The following is a 19172-nucleotide window of genomic DNA, read 5'->3' as shown; positions in this document are numbered from 1 at the left end:
CCACCAGGGGACTCGAACACTGGCCATCAAGGTGGCAGTTGCATGCTGTATCCACTAACCATACTTCAAAGCCATTAAGAGAGGTAGGAAGTCTGGGGTATTTAACCAACCAGAACTCCAATCCTCTCCCAGCCGATGAGATAGTGTGGGACCCTGGATGCTCTTTCATCGATCCGTGTTATATGGAAGAACTCAGTGCCAAATGCTTAATGCACAGACTACCCTATTCCAGTAGCTGAAGTTTATAACTTTTTAGACACTCATCCCACCAGGGGACTCGAACACTGGCCAACAAGGTGGCAGTTGCATGCTGTATCCACTACACCATACTTCAAAGCCATTAAGAGAGGTAGGAATTCTGGGGTATTTAACCAACCAGAACTCCAATCCTCTCCCAGGCGATGAGATAGTGTGGGATCCCGGATGCTCTTTCATCGAGCCCTGTTATATAGGAAAACTCAGTGCCAAATGCTTAATGCAGACTACCCTATTCCAGTAGCTGAGGTTTATAACTTTTTAGACACTCATCCCACCAGGGGACTCGAACACTGGCCAACAAGGTGGCAGTTGCATGCTGTATCCACTACACCATACTTCAAAGCCATTAAGAGAGGTAGGAAGTCTGGGGTATTTAACCAACCAGAACTCCAATCCTCTCCCAGGCGATGAGATAGTGTGGGATCCCGGATGCTCTTTCATCGAGCCCTGTTATATGGAAAAACTCAGTGCCAAATGCTTAATGCACAGACTACCCTATTCCAGTAGCTGAAGTTTATAACTTTTTAGACACTCATCCCACCAGGGGACTTGAACACTGGCCAACAAGGTGGCAGTTGCATGCTGTATCCACTACACCATACTTCAAAGCCATTAAGAGAGGTAGGAATTGTGGGGTATTTAACCAACCAGAATTCCAATCCTCTCCCAGGCGATGAGATAGTGTGGGACCCCGGATGCTCTTTCATCGAGCCCTGTTATATGGGAAAACTCAGTGCCAAATGCTTAATGCACAGACTACCCTATTCCAGTAGCTGAAGTTTATAACTTTTTAGACACTCATCCCACCAGGGGACTCGAACACTTGCCAACAAGGTGGCAGTTGCATGCTGTATCTACTACACCATACTTCAAAGCCATTAAGAGAGGTAGGAATTCTGGGGTATTTAACCAACCAGAACTCAATCCTCTCCCAGGCGATGAGATAGTGTGGGATCCCGGATGCTCTTTCATCGAGCCCTGTTATATGGAAAAACTCAGTGCCAAATGCTTAATGCACAGACTACCCTATTCCAGTAGCTGAAGTTTATAACTTTTTAGACACTCATCCCACCAGGGGACTCGAACACTGGCCAACAAGGTGGCAGTTGCATGCTGTATCCACTACACCATACTTCAAAGCCATTAAGAGAGGTAGGAATTCTGGGGTATTTAACCAACCAGAACTCCAATCCTCTCCCAGGCGATGAGATAGTGTGGGACCCCGGATGCTCTTTCATCGAGCCCTGTTATATGGGAAAACTCAGTGCCAAATGCTTAATGCACATACTACCCTATTCCAGTAGCTGAAGTTTATAACTTTTTAGACACTCATCCCACCAGGGGACTTGAACACTGGCCAACAAGGTGGCAGTTGCATGCTGTATCCACTACACCATACTTCTCAGCCATTAAGAGAGGTAGGAATTGTGGGGTATTTAACTAACCAGAATTCCAATCCTCTCCCAGGCGATGAGATAGTGTGGGACCCCGGATGCTCTTTCATCGAGCCCTGTTATATGGGAAAACTCAGTGCCAAATGCTTAATGCAGAGACTACCCTATTCCAGTAGCTAAAGTTTATAACTTTTTAGACACTCATCCCACCAGGGGACTCGAACACTGGCCAACAAGGTGGCAGTTGCATGCTGTATCTACTACACCATACTTCAAAGCCATTAAGAGAGGTAGAGATTCTGGGCTATTTAACCAACCAGAACTCCAATCCTCTCCCAGGCGATGAGATAGTGTGGGACCCCGGATGCTCTTTCATCGAGCCCTGTTATATAGGGAAAACTCAGTGCCAAATGCTTAATGCAGACTACCCTATTCCAGTAGCTGAAGGTTTATAACTTTTTAGACACTCATCCCACCAGGGGACTCGAACACTGGCCAACAAGGTGGCAGTTGCATGCTGTATCCACTACAGCATACTTCAAAGCCATTAAGAGAGGTAGGAATTCTGGGGTATTTAACCAACCAGAACTCCAATCCACTCCAAGGCGATGAGATAGTGTGGGACCCCGGATGCTCTTTCATCGAGCCCTGTTATATGGGAAAACTCAGTGCCAAATGCTTAATGCACAGACTACCCTATTCCAGTAGCTGAAGTTTATAACTTTTTAGACACTCATTCCACCAGGGGACTCTAAACACTGGCCAACACGGTGGCAGTTGCATGCTGTATCCACTACACCATACTTCTCAAGCCATTAAGAGAGGTAGGAAGTCTGGGGTATTTAACCAACCAGAACTCCAATCCTCTCCCAGGCGATGAGATAGTGTGGGACCCCAGATGCTCTTTCATCCGAGCCCTGTTATATGGGAAAACTCAGTGCCAAATGCTTAATGCACAGACTACCCTATTCCAGTAGCTGAAGTTTATAACTTTTTAGACACTCATCCTACCAGGGGACTCGAACACTGGCCAACAAGGTGGCAGTTGCATGCTGTATCTACTACACCATACTTCAAAGCCATTAAGAGAGGTAGGAATTCTGGGGTTTTTAACCAACCAGAACTCCAATCCTCTCCCAGGCGATGAGATAGTGTGGGACCCCGGATGCTCTTTCATCGAGCCCTGTTATATAGGAAAACTCAGTGCCAAATGCTTAATGCAGACTACCCTATTCCAGTAGCTGAGGTTTATAACTTTTTAGACACTCATCCCACCAGGGGACTCGAACACTGGCCAACAAGGTGGCAGTTGCATGCTGTATCCACTAAACCATACTTCAAAGCCATTAAGAGAGGTAGGAATTCTGGGGTATTTAACCAACCAGAACTCCAATCCTCTCCCAGGCGATGAGATAGTGTGGGACCCCGGATGCTCTTTCATCGAGCCCTGTTATATGGGAAAACTCAGTGCCAAATGCTTAATGCACAGACTACCCTATTCCAGTAGCTGAGGTTTATAACTTTTTAGACACTCATCCCACCAGGGGACTCGAACACTGGCCAACAAGGTGGCAGTTGCATGCTGTATCCACTACAGCATACTTCAAAGCCATTAAGAGAGGTAGGAATTCTGGGGTATTTAACCAACCAGAACTCCAATCCCCTCCAAGGCGATGAGATAGTGTGGGACCCCGGATGCTCTTTCATCGAGCCTTGTTATATGGGAAAACTCAGTGCCAAATGCTTAATGCACAGACTACCCTATTCCAGTACCTGAAGTTTATAACTTTTTAGACACTCATTCCACCAGGGGACTCGAACACTGGCCATCAAGGTGGCAGTTGCATGCTGTATCCACTAACCATACTTCAAAGCCATTAAGAGAGGTAGGAATTCTGAGGTATTTAACCAACCAGAACTCCAATCCTCTCCCAGCCGATGAGATAGTGTGGGACCCTGGATGCTCTTTCATCGATCCGTGTTATATGGAAGAACTCAGTGCCAAATGCTTAATGCACAGACTACCCTATTCCAGTAGCTGAAGTTTATAACTTTTTAGACACTCATCCCACCAGGGGACTCGAACACTGGCCAACAAGGTGGCAGTTGCATGCTGTATCCACTACACCATACTTCAAAGCCATTAAGAGAGGTAGGAATTCTGGGGTATTTAACCAACCAGAACTCCAATCCTCTCCCAGGCGATGAGATAGTGTGGGATCCCGGATGCTCTTTCATCGAGCCCTGTTATATAGGAAAACTCAGTGCCAAATGCTTAATGCAGACTACCCTATTCCAGTAGCTGAGGTTTATAACTTTTTAGACACTCATCCCACCAGGGGACTCGAACACTGGCCAACAAGGTGGCAGTTGCATGCTGTATCCACTACACCATACTTCAAAGCCATTAAGAGAGGTAGGAAGTCTGGGGTATTTAACCAACCAGAACTCCAATCCTCTCCCAGGCGATGAGATAGTGTGGGATCCCGGATGCTCTTTCATCGAGCCCTGTTATATGGAAAAACTCAGTGCCAAATGCTTAATGCACAGACTACCCTATTCCAGTAGCTGAAGTTTATAACTTTTTAGACACTCATCCCACCAGGGGACTCGAACACTGGCCAACAAGGTGGCAGTTGCATGCTGTATCCACTACACCATACTTCAAAGCCATTAAGAGAGGTACGAATTCTGGGGTATTTAACCAACCAGAACTCCAATCCTCTCCCAGGCGATGAGATAGTGTGGGACCCCGGATGCTCTTTCATCGAGCCCTGTTATATGGGAAAACTCAGTGCCAAATGCTTAATGCACAGACTACCCTAATTCCAGTAGCTGAAGTTTATAACTTTTTAGACTACTCATCCCACCAGGGGACTTGAACACTGGCCAACAAGGTGGCAGTTGCATGCTGTATCCACTACACCATACTTCAAAGCCATTAAGAGAGGTAGGAATTGTGGGGTATTTAACCAACCAGAATTCCAATCCTCTCCCAGGCGATGAGATAGTGTGGGACCCCGGATGCTCTTTCATCGAGCCCTGTTATATGGGAAAACTCAGTGCCAAATGCTTAATGCACAGACTACCCTATTCCAGTAGCTGAAGTTTATAACTTTTTAGACACTCATCCCACCAGGGGACTCGAACACTGGCCAACAAGGTGGCAGTTGCATGCTGTATCCTACTACACCATACTTCAAAGCCATTAAGAGAGGTAGGAATTCTGGGGTATTTAACCAACCTAGAACTCCAATCCTCTCCCAGGCGATGAGATAGTGTGGGATCCCCGGATGCTCTTTCATCGAGCCCTGTTATATGGGTAAACTCAGTGCCAAATGCTTAATGCACAGACTACCCTATTCCAGTAGCTGAAGTTTATAACTTTTTAGACACTCATCCCACCAGGGGACTTGAACACTGGCCAACAAGGTGGCAGTTGCATGCTGTATCCACTACACCATCAACCCGTTCTCACACAAGACAGTACATATATGACTAGTGCTTAAAGTCAATATGTGGAATGTGATTTAGTACATATGTGATATATTCCCAGTTAACTTTTTTACCAAGGCTCAAACTCTTCCTCACGTACCAATTTACGTCTCACAGTACTCGTCCATCAACGTAGATAGCTGAATAGTCGTGATTGGTTCAATTATAACGAAAATTGTAGTTTTCAGGTCCCACATGGGTTGTGAAATTCACCTACTATTGTCCATGCTCTTACAATATTACAGATCAGCTACATCCTATTGAAGGCTCGTAGTTTTGTTTTGAGAAATATTAGTTGTTCTTAGTAAATTATAATAAGCACAATAAATTATTACATAGAATAAGTGCTTCACCAATCAATATTATATACTATAGTTTGTGCTTTAGAAATCTTTAAAGAATGTTTTGTAGGAACGCTAACAGAAAACGATGTTATGTTGGAATGTATATAGGGTAAACTACTGCAAACAGGATGGTATGGTGTGGATTATTGGAAACTATAGGATTAGGGTCCACTACCACCTGTTAGGTGGGTAAGGGGTCCAATAACACCCGCAGGATGAGTATGGGGGTCACATCCACCCACAGGAATGGTATGGGGATCACTTCCACCCACAGGAAGGGTATGGGATCCAATACCATCCACTGGATGTGTATTGCGTCCACTACCACCGACAGGATGGGTATGGGCTCACAACCACCCACAGGATAGGTATGGGGTCCAATACCACCCACAGGATGAGTATGGGGTCCACTATAACCCACAGGATGGGTATGGGGCTCCAACCACCCACAGAATAAGTATGGGGTACAATAACACCCACTGGATATGTATGGCATCCATTGCCCCCACAGGATGACTATAGGGTACAGTATCGCCCACAGGATTAGTATATAGGGTTCACTGCCGCCCACAGAGTCGGTATGGAGTCCACCGCCACCCACAGGGTCGGTATGGGGTTCACTACCGCCCACTGGGTCGCTATGAAGTCAACTACCGTCCACAGGGTCGGTAGGGGTCCACTACCGCCCACAGGGTCGGCAGGGGGTCCACTGCCACCCACTGGGTCGGTAGGGGGTCCACTGCCGCCCACAGGATCGATAGGGGGTCCACTGCCGCCCACAGGGTCGATATGGGGGGGGGTCCACTACCGCCCACAGGATCGATAGGGGGTCCACTGCCGCCCACAGGGTCGGTAGGGGGTCCACTGCCGCCCACACGTTCGGTAGGGGTCCACTGCCGCCCACAGGGTCGGTAGGGGGTCCACTGCCGCCCACAGGACCGATAGGGGGTCCACTGCCGCCCACAGGGTCGATAGGGGGTCCCTTACCGCCCACAGGGTCTCTATGAAGTCAACTACCGCCCATAGTGTTTGTATAGTGTCCACTATCGCCCATAGTGTTATTATGGGGTCCACTACCCCTCATAGGGTCGGTATGGGGGTCCATTACTACCCACAGGGTGTGTCTGGGGTCTATTTTGGCAATACTGCTTTTCCAATCTCATTTGTTGTTCAATGTAAAATATTTGTTGCTCGACTTGCAACAATTTATATATATATATATAGTATAGTGCCTTTGCAATAATGTACCAATGTGTGTATTTTCATAACTCGTTTTAAATTGTTGAAAATAAATAACTACATTGTGAATGCAAGTCAATGTTTACATGCTAAATCAGAGTTGCCAGATTCCGCTTAAAATAGCAAATTGTGCTTATTTTCAAAGCTTGAGAATTTAGCTTTAAAGTAGTTAAAAAACTACGAATTTCGCAATTTGCTATGTACTTTAGTGTACTATTTTAAAATAAGATTGGTTTTTAAGCTGCAAGTCATATGAATCTCAAAAAAAGTATATTATTAACAATCTTATCTCCGTAGTTCACTAGTTTCTGTAAATCAGATCTGGTAACTGTAGGCCAAGTACTGGAAGACTCAAGACACAATGTGTTGAAGCTATTCTCTTTGAAGAAGTCATCTCGACAGGATCTTCCAGCTCCAGCTATAAAACTTCACCAAACATGGATCTACCTAGTACATCAAATGGTAAGGAATTACTAAACTGTACAAAGTTTTATGCTAGAACATTTGTTACAGAATTGTCCCTGTCAGGGACAATTCAGTCCCTATTCTATGTGTACTCCATCACATAGTGACGGAGTATGTGGGAATAATTTTGTTGACACTGTCCATTTTGTCAATTCTACAACAGCAGATAATATGAATTCCCAGAGATATTTGTAACTTGAGATACTTGGTTTGGTTTGGTTAAGTTAGGTTAGGTTAGCCTAACCCAGTAAATCCTCCCCGGCTAGAATATAAACCCCGGACAAAGTGCTCGTGAAATGCCAGGCATTTGCAAATATGAGGATGTGGTTGATTAGATTATATTCTTTTCTATATCATAGATGTTCAATATATGAAAAATATTTTAGACTTAAAAATGGACCCCTGAGGTACTCAACTTAACACATTTCTTCATATTCATTCCCATTTAGTATGACCTTTTGCTCTCTTTGTTTTAACTATTGTTTTGTGCACTTTACAATTTTTTTCATGAACCTGTAATTTCCTTGCTAGTCTTCCATGTGGTACCTTATTAAAGTCTTTAGCATAATCCATGTATACTACATCCACCGGAAACCCTTTATCTGAGTACCATGTTACCATGTCCCAAAAGTGAGGAGGTTTATTGGCTGGTACATTGTAAGAAAGTATCACAAAGATTACTATGTACATTAAAGTAAAATTTGAGGGTTATCAACATATAAATTGTAGCATAATTTGAGGAATATTTCAAGGTATAATATAGTAAGATATGCATTCAATATAACAATCATGATATAAGGTGATAGCAATGATTACAATGGAAAAGTTGTATGGTTTAGGCACATATATTCTGGCATTGGATTTCATAAGATACAGTGCGAGTTTAATACACTAGTTAGGAAACTATCAAGAAAAAATTTAGGTACTTTTTGGTTTTATTTTTTAAAATGGCAGAAGTTGGACAGTTTTTAAATTTGTTAGCAAGTTAGTTCCATAGACAAGGTCCCTTTATTTGCATAGAGTATTTACACAGAATAACTTTGACTCTGGGGATATCAAAGATATTTATTTCTGGTATTGTGATTCTATTATGGGTTCTATTGCACATGCCCAGCTATGCTTCAAACATTTATTTTGTTGCATTTTCCCAGATAGTGTTATTGTTTAAATATTATTTGCTTTTCAGCTAACATATCTGCGTGGCTGTGGGTATGAATCAATCGTTATCTATTACAAGAAAGGACCAGCACGGGTGACACATGGTATTTTACCAAACAACGTAATACAAGAAGAGGACAAGAAGATCTTCACCACTAACTTCTTTTTGTGTAAGTAGTTCACATAATATATAAATATATCACCACCTATTATTTTCTCTCATATATATATATATATATACATATGTATATATATATATATATACATATGTATATATATATATATATATATATATATATATATATATATATATATATATATATATATATATATATATATATATATATATATGTATATATATATATATATATGTATATATATATATATATATATATATATATATATATATATATATATATATATATATATATATATATATATATATATATATATATATATATATATAATTTCAATTCAATCATCTCTGTCGTTGATGTATATGGCAAAAAGTGTGTGGCCCAATACAGCACTATGTCTTAACGTAATGGGTCCAAGGGCCCATAAGGTCTCGACAGCATTAAGGGCCCTTTAGCAAACCAGTGTGCTGGTGCCCCTATGACACCCATGACGTCTTTGTATCATTTCAAGTTTGTACATGTACTTCTTAAGATATGGGCACCATACAACTGCTGCATATTCTAGCTTTTGTCTAAAAAAATCATGAACAATTTATTTATTATTTATCCATGAATGCCAGAACTAAACCCTGTGGTACTCCACTCGTGACATTTCTCCAGTCCAATACATTGCCTCTGATTACTGCCCTCATTTTTCTATCAGTTTGAAATTTTTTAATCCATGTTAGAAGCTTACCTGTCACCCCTCCAATATGTTCCAGTTTCCAGAACAAACTCTTATGTGGAATTCTATTGAATGCCTCTTTTAGGTCCAGATAGATGCAGTCAACCCAACCATATCTTTCCTGTAAAATTTCTGCGGCTCGATCATAGTAACTGATTAAATTTGTTACACAGGATCTTCCATTTCAAAATTTTTTATTTTTTATTTTTATTTTTTTCCAGCACGCACAAGGAAGCTTGATGCAGATAAACTTACATTAGGATCAGAAGGTGATAGCGATAATGCCCTGGAAAAAAATCCTGACGAGCTACAAGTGCAGCAGGTGCATAAAGTCCAAAAAGTACCGCAGGTGCAAGAAATTCAACAATTACAAAAAGTTCCGCAGGTGGAACATTTACAAAAAGTTCCGCCGGTGCAACAAGGGCTACCATTAGCAATCCTTCAGAAACAGCAAGAAGTACAAGTAGTAAAATTTGAACCACAGGGAACTACACCAGGAAAACAGTGTAGTAACAACGGAATGGGAATTTTAAAATACCTGAGGAAACAGGTAAAAAAGGACAAACAATAGAAATGGTTCCTTACACATTATTTGGTAGTTTATAGGTATTTTACTTATAATACTTTATATTATGTCTACAGTTTATAATTTAGTTTACAGTTAATTTACTTTTCAACTTCCATATCTTACATGAAGGATTTTTACTGTTTTTCATTTTTAAAACCTTATTAGTATCATTTATAGTTTAGTGTCAATTCACTTATAATACAATATATGGAATAATTTACTAAATTCATTTAACTATAATAAATTTAAATAAACATTTTTACCCCAGGATGAGTTTCAGTCACCCTACCCAAAAAATTAATGTTTCTTTATTACTAATCTTGTGAGAGGTAGCTTATTGTGCAGCCCATACTCATTCTGTGAGTGTTAGTTTATTGTGCACCCCATAGTCATCATGTCACCCAAGCCTGCTGCAGCTGCACCTGAGGGGTGGTGTAGGGAACCATTAGTGTACTATTATGATTTGAGAGAGAGAATGCTCTGTGGACAGAGCATCAATATGGCTTAAGGCATTGAGCTTTGCCTCAAGATGAAGCTTGGGCTGATCTCTGATTTGCTTCTTGGGAGTCTTCATTTACGTGCACCCCATACTCAACCACTTTGTAGTAATTAATTGTGCAACCCATACTCATCCTGTTACCAGTAGTTTGTGCAACCCATACTTATCCTGTGATCCCTATCCCTCTACTTCAAGTCCCTCAAGGGGCGCACGAATTCAGTTTGGCATACTGCATCCTGCCTTCCCATCCCTAGCTACTGACCCATCACAATATTTTATTTTATTTATATATATACAAGTAGGTACATTGGGGTTGTGAGAATACATTGAATAGTACAGTATTTACAATCTTGTAAAGCCACTAGTATGCGCAGCGTTTCAGGCAGGTCCTTAATCTAACAGATAATTTTAAGTAGGTAATTTCTATCAGAATTGATAAATGATAATAAATACATTGTTTACATACATACATTACAAATACATACATATAAGCTCAAAAGCTTCATTGAAGGTTGTAACAGAACCCATGAGCACCACACCAGAAAAAAATACAGTTTTGATATTCCAAGAATACGACTTAATCAAACTAGAAATGCTCTACAAATCAAGGGACCCAGAATGTGGAATGATCTTCCCAACCATGTTAAAGACTGTACCTCTCTCAACCAGTTTAAGATAAAAACTAAACACTACCTAATAAATTCACTAACCTACCTTACCCCTCTATTGTCAACCCATGTCTGTTATTTTTTTTTTTTTTTTTAATCAACACTGTTTGTCAACCTATTGTATTTGTGCTGCTTTTTCAGTCATGTTCCCTCTTTTTTTTATCTTTATTTGTATTTGTTCTCAACACATTTTATTCTTTATGCTCAATTAGTATTAAGTTCTAGATATTAATGTTTTTCCTGCCCGAAACGCGTTGCGTAATAGTGGCTTTAGGCATTGTATGTACTAGCTCTATCTATATATCGATCCATTAATGTAACATTACTTGTATGTATGTACCTTACCTGAATAAACATATTTATTTATTTATTTATTTATTTATACAAGTTTAACTCTGGGGATATCAAAGAGATATTTATTTCTGGTGTGGTGATAATGGGTCCTATTACATCTGTCCAGGAAGAGTTTCAGAGCAGGATTTGCATTTAAGAACAGGGTTTTGTAAATGTAGTTGACACAAGAGAATTTATGGAGTGAGATTATGTTTAGCATGTTTAGGGAGTTAAACAAGGGGGCTGTGTGTTGTCTGAAAGCAGAATTTGATATTATTCTGATAGCAGATTTTTGCTGGGTGATGATGGACTTGAGGTGGTTTGCAGTGGTTGAACCCCATGCACAGATACCATAGTTGAGATAGGGATAGATTAGTGTATAATATAGAGAGATGAGAGCAGGGTTAGGTACATAATATCTGATTTTGGAGAGTATACCAACTGTTTTAGAGACTTTCTTAGTTATGTATTGTATGTGGGTACTGAAGTTGAGTCTCTTGTCTAAGAATAGACCAAGAAACTTTCCATCATTGTTATTGCTAATGTTTACATTGTCATCTGAAGCTGAATTGCATTTGTAGATTTGCTTCCAAATAAGATGTAGTAGGTCTTTTCTATGTTAAGTGTTAGTTTGTTGGTTGACATCCATAAGTGGACTTTTTTTAGTTCATTATTAACAACATTACAGTATTTAGTGTATGTGGGTTGGGGTTGGAGTAGATGAGTGTAGTATCATCAGCAAACAATATAGGTTTCAGAATGTTAAGAACATATACATCCTGCCTTCCCATCCCTAGCTACTGACCCATCACAATATACATCCTGCCTTCCCATCCCTAGCTACTGACCCATCACAATATACATCCTGCCTTCCCATCCCTAGCTACTGACCCATCACAATATACATGTAGTAGAGTGTTTTCTGTAGGCAATTTTCTAATTATACAATCATATGTTGCCCTCAGCTCTCCTATTTCATACATACTTTTTTTCTTTTGCAAGGGAGTAATTACTACATCTACATTACAATCCTCCCATGGTGGTGTAAATTTTCTCTTGGGCACAGCAATACACTCTGAAATAACATCATACTTAATAACATTAGAACATAAGGTATTCATATATGCTCTTTTCTTCATCATACATTGTTCAGTACTTCCCACCTTTTGAACTGAGAGGACCAATTCATTAGCTCCCCCACCTCTCATTAATCTAATGGCAGAAGCTACATTTATCTCTGCAATTCTATCCCCAATACTCTGCAGATTCAACTCCATCCTGATTTTCTCAATCATAGCATTTCTTGGGCATCCTAAGATAATTCTCATGGCTTCATTTTGTACCTGTGGGAGGTTGGTGCTGGGGTTACTGTGGGAGGTGTACTGTGTGAGGTTGGTGTTGGGGTTACCTGTAGGAGGTGTACTGTGGGAGGTTGGTGCTGGGGTTACCTGTGGGAGGTGTACTGTGGGAGGTTGGTGTTGTGTACTGTGGGAGGTTGGTGCTGGGGTTACCTGTGGGATGTGTACTGTGGGAGGTTGGTGTTGTGTACTGTGGGAGGTTGGTGCTGGGGTTACCTGTGGGATGTGTACTGTGGGAGGTTGGTGTTGTGTACTGTGGGAGGTTGGTGCTGGGGTTACCTGTGGGAGGTGTACTGTGGGAGGTTGGTGTTGTGTACTGTGGGAGGTTGGTGTTGGGGTTACCTGTGGGAGGTGTACTGTGGGAGGTTGGTGTTGTGTACTGTAGGAGGTTGGTGTTAGGGTATTCACCTAGTATATCTTGTTTCTGGGTGTACTAACTTAGTATATGTTGCGTGTGTGTGTATACTCACCTAGTCTCACCTAGAATATCTTGTGTGTAAGTACTCAACTAGTACTCACCTAGTATACCTTGTATGTGTGTATTCACCTAGTATATCTTGTTTCTGGGTGTACTAACTTAGTATATGTTGCGTGTGTGTGTATACTCACCTAGTCTCACCTAGAATATCTTGTGTGTAAGTACTCAACTAGTACTCACCTAGTATACCTTGTATGTGTGTATTCACCTAGTATATCTTGTTTCTGGGTGTACTAACTTAGTATATGTTGCGTGTGTGTGTATACTCACCTAGTCTCACCTAGAATATCTTGTGTGTAAGTACTCAACTAGTACTCACCTAGTATACCTTGTATGTGTGTATTCACCTAGTATATCTTGTTTCTGGGTGTACTAACTTAGTATATGTTGCGTGTGTGTGTATACTCACCTAGTCTCACCTAGAATATCTTGTGTGTAAGTACTCAACTAGTACTCACCTAGTATACCTTGTATGTGTGTATTCACCTAGTATATCTTGTTTCTGGGTGTACTAACTTAGTATATGTTGCGTGTGTGTGTATACTCACCTAGTCTCACCTAGAATATCTTGTGTGTAAGTACTCAACTAGTACTCACCTAGTATACCTTGTATGTGTGTATTCACCTAGTATATCTTGTTTCTGGGTGTACTAACTTAGTATATGTTGCGTGTGTGTGTATACTCACCTAGTCTCACCTAGAATATCTTGTGTGTAAGTACTCAACTAGTACTCACCTAGTATACCTTGTATGTGTGTATTCACCTAGTATATCTTGTTTCTGGGTGTACTAACTTAGTATATGTTGCGTGTGTGTGTATACTCACCTAGTCTCACCTAGAATATCTTGTGTGTAAGTACTCAACTAGTACTCACCTAGTATACCTTGTATGTGTGTATTCACCTAGTATATCTTGTTTCTGGGTGTACTAACTTAGTATATGTTGCGTGTGTGTGTATACTCACCTAGTCTCACCTAGAATATCTTGTGTGTAAGTACTCAACTAGTACTCACCTAGTATACCTTGTATGTGTGTATTCACCTAGTATATCTTGTTTCTGGGTGTACTAACTTAGTATATGTTGCGTGTGTGTGTATACTCACCTAGTCTCACCTAGAATATCTTGTGTGTAAGTACTCAACTAGTACTCACCTAGTATACCTTGTATGTGTGTATTCACCTAGTATATCTTGTTTCTGGGTGTACTAACTTGTTGGAGGGAGGGAAATGTAGTTGGTGGACCTGTGGTCAGGGTGGCTCCAGAGGTAGGGTGTCAAATTTCAGTGTTTATGGCAGGGTAAGGGAATGGTCGTCGTTGGTCTTGTGATTCAATATTTTCTTGTTGTCGCTAAGTTACACTTTTTCAGGTCTATATAGTACAATGGCCAGTCCTCATGTACCTAGTAATTATGTACCTTAAATTATGTACGTAAATTATGTAATTATGTTCATGTACCTAGTAGCTAGTAGTTATAGTGTCAGTTGGGGGTTAATGGGCCAGGCCGAGTGTGCCTGTGCCCCACAAATATCACCCTTATTGCTGACTAGTTGGTATAACGGCTTTTCCCAAACCTCTCTCTCGCCAGAATTATACTGACATGTGAATATCTTTGGCAGTTGATGAATCCTAAATATAAATAATAAATAAATAAATGTTTATTTAGGTAAGGTACATCCAAACAAGTCACAAGCAAAAGGCTTAACAATCCTTGGCTTACAAAGGGAATACTGAAATCCATTAACAATAAACACGACCTTGAGAAGAAGTATAGGTTAGGAATTGTCTCCAAAGAATTCTCAAAGAATTACTCATTATTGCTAACTAAGATAATTAGACGAGCCAAAACTAATTACTACGAAGATAAATTTACTCAAATAAAGAGCAACATTAAACAAACTTGGAGCACAATTTCACAAATATTGGGATCAAAGAAATCTTTAAATAACAAACCGACTCTCCTGTCTAATAACGATGGTCAGCTTTCAGCCTCTGATTCTGCTATTGAGTTCAATAGGTTCTTCTTTTCCATTGGTTCATCCCTTGCAAATGATATTCCATCTTCCAGTACTGACATTAAGGACTATCTTACAGGTAACTATCCACAGTCTCTGTACCTAAAGCCTATTAATTCCACTGACGTCAATGAGATAATCCTTTCCCTTAAAACCAAGTCTAGTGCCCTTGAGGAGATACCAACTTTAATATACAAAAAAGCCTCCAGATCTTTAGCCCCTGCTATTGCTTTGCTCTTCAACAAGTCACTTGAACTCCAAACCTTTCCAGATATTCTAAAAAAAGCGAGAGTAACGCCTGTCCACAAATGTGGTGATCCCACAGATGTTAACAACTACAGACCTATATCAATCCTGCCAAACTTGTCAAAAATTTTTGAAAAACTTATATACAAGCAGCTTTACTCATATCTAGCCAAACTCAATATACTTAGCCCTTGCCAATATGGCTTCAGACCCAAAAAAAGCACTAACGATGCACTCATTAGTATGCTTAACTCGATTCATACAGCCCTTGATAAAAAGGAGCTCCCTGTTGGGTTATTTGTGGACCTGCGTAAAGCTTTTGATACTGTCAACCACCATAACCTTCTTCTTAAATTACATCATTATGGAGTCAGAGGACACTCCCTACAATACCTCGAGTCCTACCTTACTGACAGGCTCCAATATGTTTCTGTGAATAATACAATTTCTCCCACCCTACCCATCAACATTGGTGTTCCTCAGGGCAGCATACTTGGCCCTCTCCTCTTTCTCATCTACATTAATGACCTTCCAAATGCCTCCCAACACCTCAAACCAATTCTATTTGCTGACGACACAACCTTCATTTACTCCAGTCCTGACCCTCTTGCTCTAAATGCCACAGTAAATACTGAGCTAAATAAAGTCCATCATTGGCTAACTGCCAACAAACTCACCCTTAACATTGACAAAACCTTCTATATTCTGTTTGGCAATAAATCCTCTAGTCTTATAAATCTCAAAATAAACAATACCCAAATTTGTAACAAATTAGATGGCAAATTCCTTGGCATTCTCATTGACAACAAGCTGAATTTCCAGGGACACATTCTAAATATATCAAAAAAAGTTTCAAAAACTGTGGGCATTCTTTCTAAGATCAGATATTATGTACCACGCCCTGCTCTGGTGACTCTCTATTACTCCCTTATCTATCCTTATCTCAACTATGGTATTTGTGCTTGGGGTTCTACTACCCAAAATCACTTACGTCCTCTAATTACCCAACACAAAGCCGCTATTAGAACAATATCCAACTCTGGCCCCAGACATCACTCGGTACCCCTACTCAAATCTCTTAATATGTTAGATATTAAGTCACTGCACATTCTCTCATGTGTATTATACATATATAAAACGCTAAACTATAATGCCAATCCTGATCTTAAAAGCTTCATAGAAGGTTGTAACAGAACCCATGAGCACCACACCAGAAATAAATACAGTTTTGATATTCCTAGAGTACGTCTTAATCAAACTAGAAATGCTCTGCAAATCAAGGGGCCCAGAATGTGGAATGACCTTCCCAACCATGTTAAAGACTGTACCTCTCTCAACCAGTTTAAGATAAAAACTAAACACTACCTAATAAATTCCCTGTAATCTACCTCACTCCTCTATTGTCAACCCATGTCTGTTATTTTCTTTTTTTTTTTCTTTTTTGTAATCAACACTGTTTGTCAACCTATTGTATTTGTGCTGCTTTTTCAGTCATGTTCCCCCTTTTTTTTTATCTTTATTTGTATTTGTTCTCAACATTTTTTATTCTTTATGCTCAATTAGTATTAAGTTCTAGATATTAATGTTTTTCTTGCCCGAAACGCATTGCGTAATAGTGGCTTTAGGCATTGTATGTACTAGCTCTATCTATATATCAATCCATTAATGTAACATCACTTGTATGTATATACCTTACCTGAATAAACATCTGAATCTGAATCTGAATCTGAAATTTTTACAAAGATTGGTGGACTTATAGATAGATTCATACATTGCATAACTGCATGGCATAACTGGCAATCCCCTCACAGTGTTCAAGTGAGAACTGGATAAGCACCTCCAAAGGATACCCAAGTATGCCAAGTATGCTGCCCTGAGGAACACCAATGTTGATGGGTAGGGTGGGAGAAATTGAATTATTCACAGAAACATACTGGAGCCTGTCAGTGAGGTACGTAGGATTTGAGGTATTGCAGGGGATACAAGACACTGATCACTGGTCTCCCATTTGGTCCTCATTGCTTTATCTTACTATTATTGAATGTCAATAACCGTATTATGCAATTTCAATTTCTTCTATTGCTTTCTTTATTATGCACCCCATACCCATCCCGTGGGCCGTGGTGTAAAGGATTACAGAGGCACATAATCGGTTCAGGACCGGAACCCTCTAGTTCGTTTAGCTAAGCAAATAACAATGTTTGACGCTAGTTACAAAATTATTAATGTTGTATACACATGTACACACACACTCATACATACATATATATATATATATATATATATATATATATATATATATATATATATATATATATATATATATATATATATATATATATATATATGTATATATATACATATATATATATATATATATATATATATATATATATATATATATATATATATATATATATATATATATATATAATTATACCAGTATAATCTAATAATATATGTTAGCTTGATAAAACTGACTGTTCATTGTTGAGAAATGTGTTAACAAACAATATATCTGACTTATCAAGACTGTAGCTTGCTTAGCAAGGAACTTTTTTTAAATTTGGGTTCAGTTTAACTACCGCTCAAGGGATGAGTAATTGGGGCATAATAAAGGAACTAAGCTGATAAAATGAAAGATGGGAAAACAACATTAGAAAGATAAACTCGAGAGACGTTTTCATGTTAACCCGAAAATTATTTGAGGAGCAAGACAGACTGCGGGTCAAGCAATTGGTCTTTATGCTATCGTGATGGGGGATCAGCCATTACACGTGTTAATGACTCTTGTATAGTTGTGTAGTTAAGGACATCAGGGTAAAGGGGTAATGGGCATTGTGGTTGATTGTTCTACCTGGGAATCCTCCACTGTTTTATATCTTATGTATGTATGTATGTACTAACCTAGTTGTGGTTGCAAGGGTTGAACTTTGGCTCTTTGGTCCCGCCACTTGAATACATACACTTTCCATACACTTGAAACTGTGTATGGAATCAGCCTCCACCACATTACTGCCTAAAGCATTCCATTTATTAACTACTCTGACACTGAAAAGTTCTTTCTATAATCTCTCTGTGGCTCATTTGGGTACTCAGCTTCCACCTGTGTCCCCTTGTGCGTGTACCACATGTGTTAAATAAATGTATGTATGTATGTATGTATGTACGTATGTATGTATGTATGTATGTACGTATGTATGTATGTATGTATGTATGTATGTATGTATGTATGTATGTATGTATGTATGTATGTATGTATGTATGTATGTAAGGAGAGAGAGAGAGGGAGAGAGAGAGAGAGAGAGAGAGAGAGAGAGAGAGAGAGAGAGAGAGAGAGAGAGAGAGAGAGAGAGAGAGAGAGAGAGAGAGAGAGAGAGAGAGAGAGAGAGAGAGAGAGAGAAAGAGATGAAGATCGAGACAGAGAAATAGATATAGACAGAGTCAGGGAGAGAATGTTAGACACAGAGACGTATAGATAAGGATATGCAAAGTCAGTGAGAGAATGACAGAGATAGAGCGAGGAAAGAGACAGAGAGATAGGCTGACACAGAGAATGTCAGAAACGAGGAGAGGCAGAGACAGAGGGACAGGGACAGACGGACAGGGCCAGAGGAGGGACGGGGGAACAGAGGGGGAGCAGTGGGACAGGGAGGGAGACAGGGACAGAGAGGGGGACATGGACAGAGACAGAGACAGAGGGACAGGGTCAGAGAGGGGGACCGGGGGACAGAGGGAGGAGAGGGGGGCAGGAGACCAAGAGAGAGGGGACAGAGGAGAGACAGGGACAAGGG

At 40.1% G+C, this 19172-nt stretch overlaps 1 protein-coding gene across 1 annotated transcript; it reads left to right on the top strand.

The window, feature by feature from the left end:
* Positions 1-7032: 7032 nt before the first annotated feature.
* On the top strand, positions 7033-10048 carry LOC138373385 (uncharacterized). Its single transcript, XM_069339585.1, has 3 exons — positions 7033-7192; positions 8382-8523; positions 9436-10048. The coding sequence occupies exons 1-3, from the start codon at positions 7190-7192 to the stop codon at positions 9783-9785; spliced, it is 495 nt and encodes a 164-aa protein (XP_069195686.1). The 5' UTR covers positions 7033-7189; the 3' UTR covers positions 9786-10048.
* Positions 10049-19172: the final 9124 nt, after the last annotated feature.

Source organism: Procambarus clarkii, chromosome 42, assembly GCF_040958095.1.
Source record: "Procambarus clarkii isolate CNS0578487 chromosome 42, FALCON_Pclarkii_2.0, whole genome shotgun sequence".
Lineage (NCBI taxonomy): Eukaryota > Metazoa > Arthropoda > Malacostraca > Decapoda > Cambaridae > Procambarus > Procambarus clarkii.
Note: the sequence above shows the minus strand (reverse complement) of the source record. Positions and strands in the feature narration are given on the sequence as shown.

Coding starts and splice junctions, on each gene's coding strand:
- LOC138373385 (XM_069339585.1), top strand. Junction 8,524..9,435: donor CACCACTAACTTCTTTTTGT/GTAAGTAGTTCA, acceptor ATTTTTTTCCAG/CACGCACAAGGAAGCTTGAT.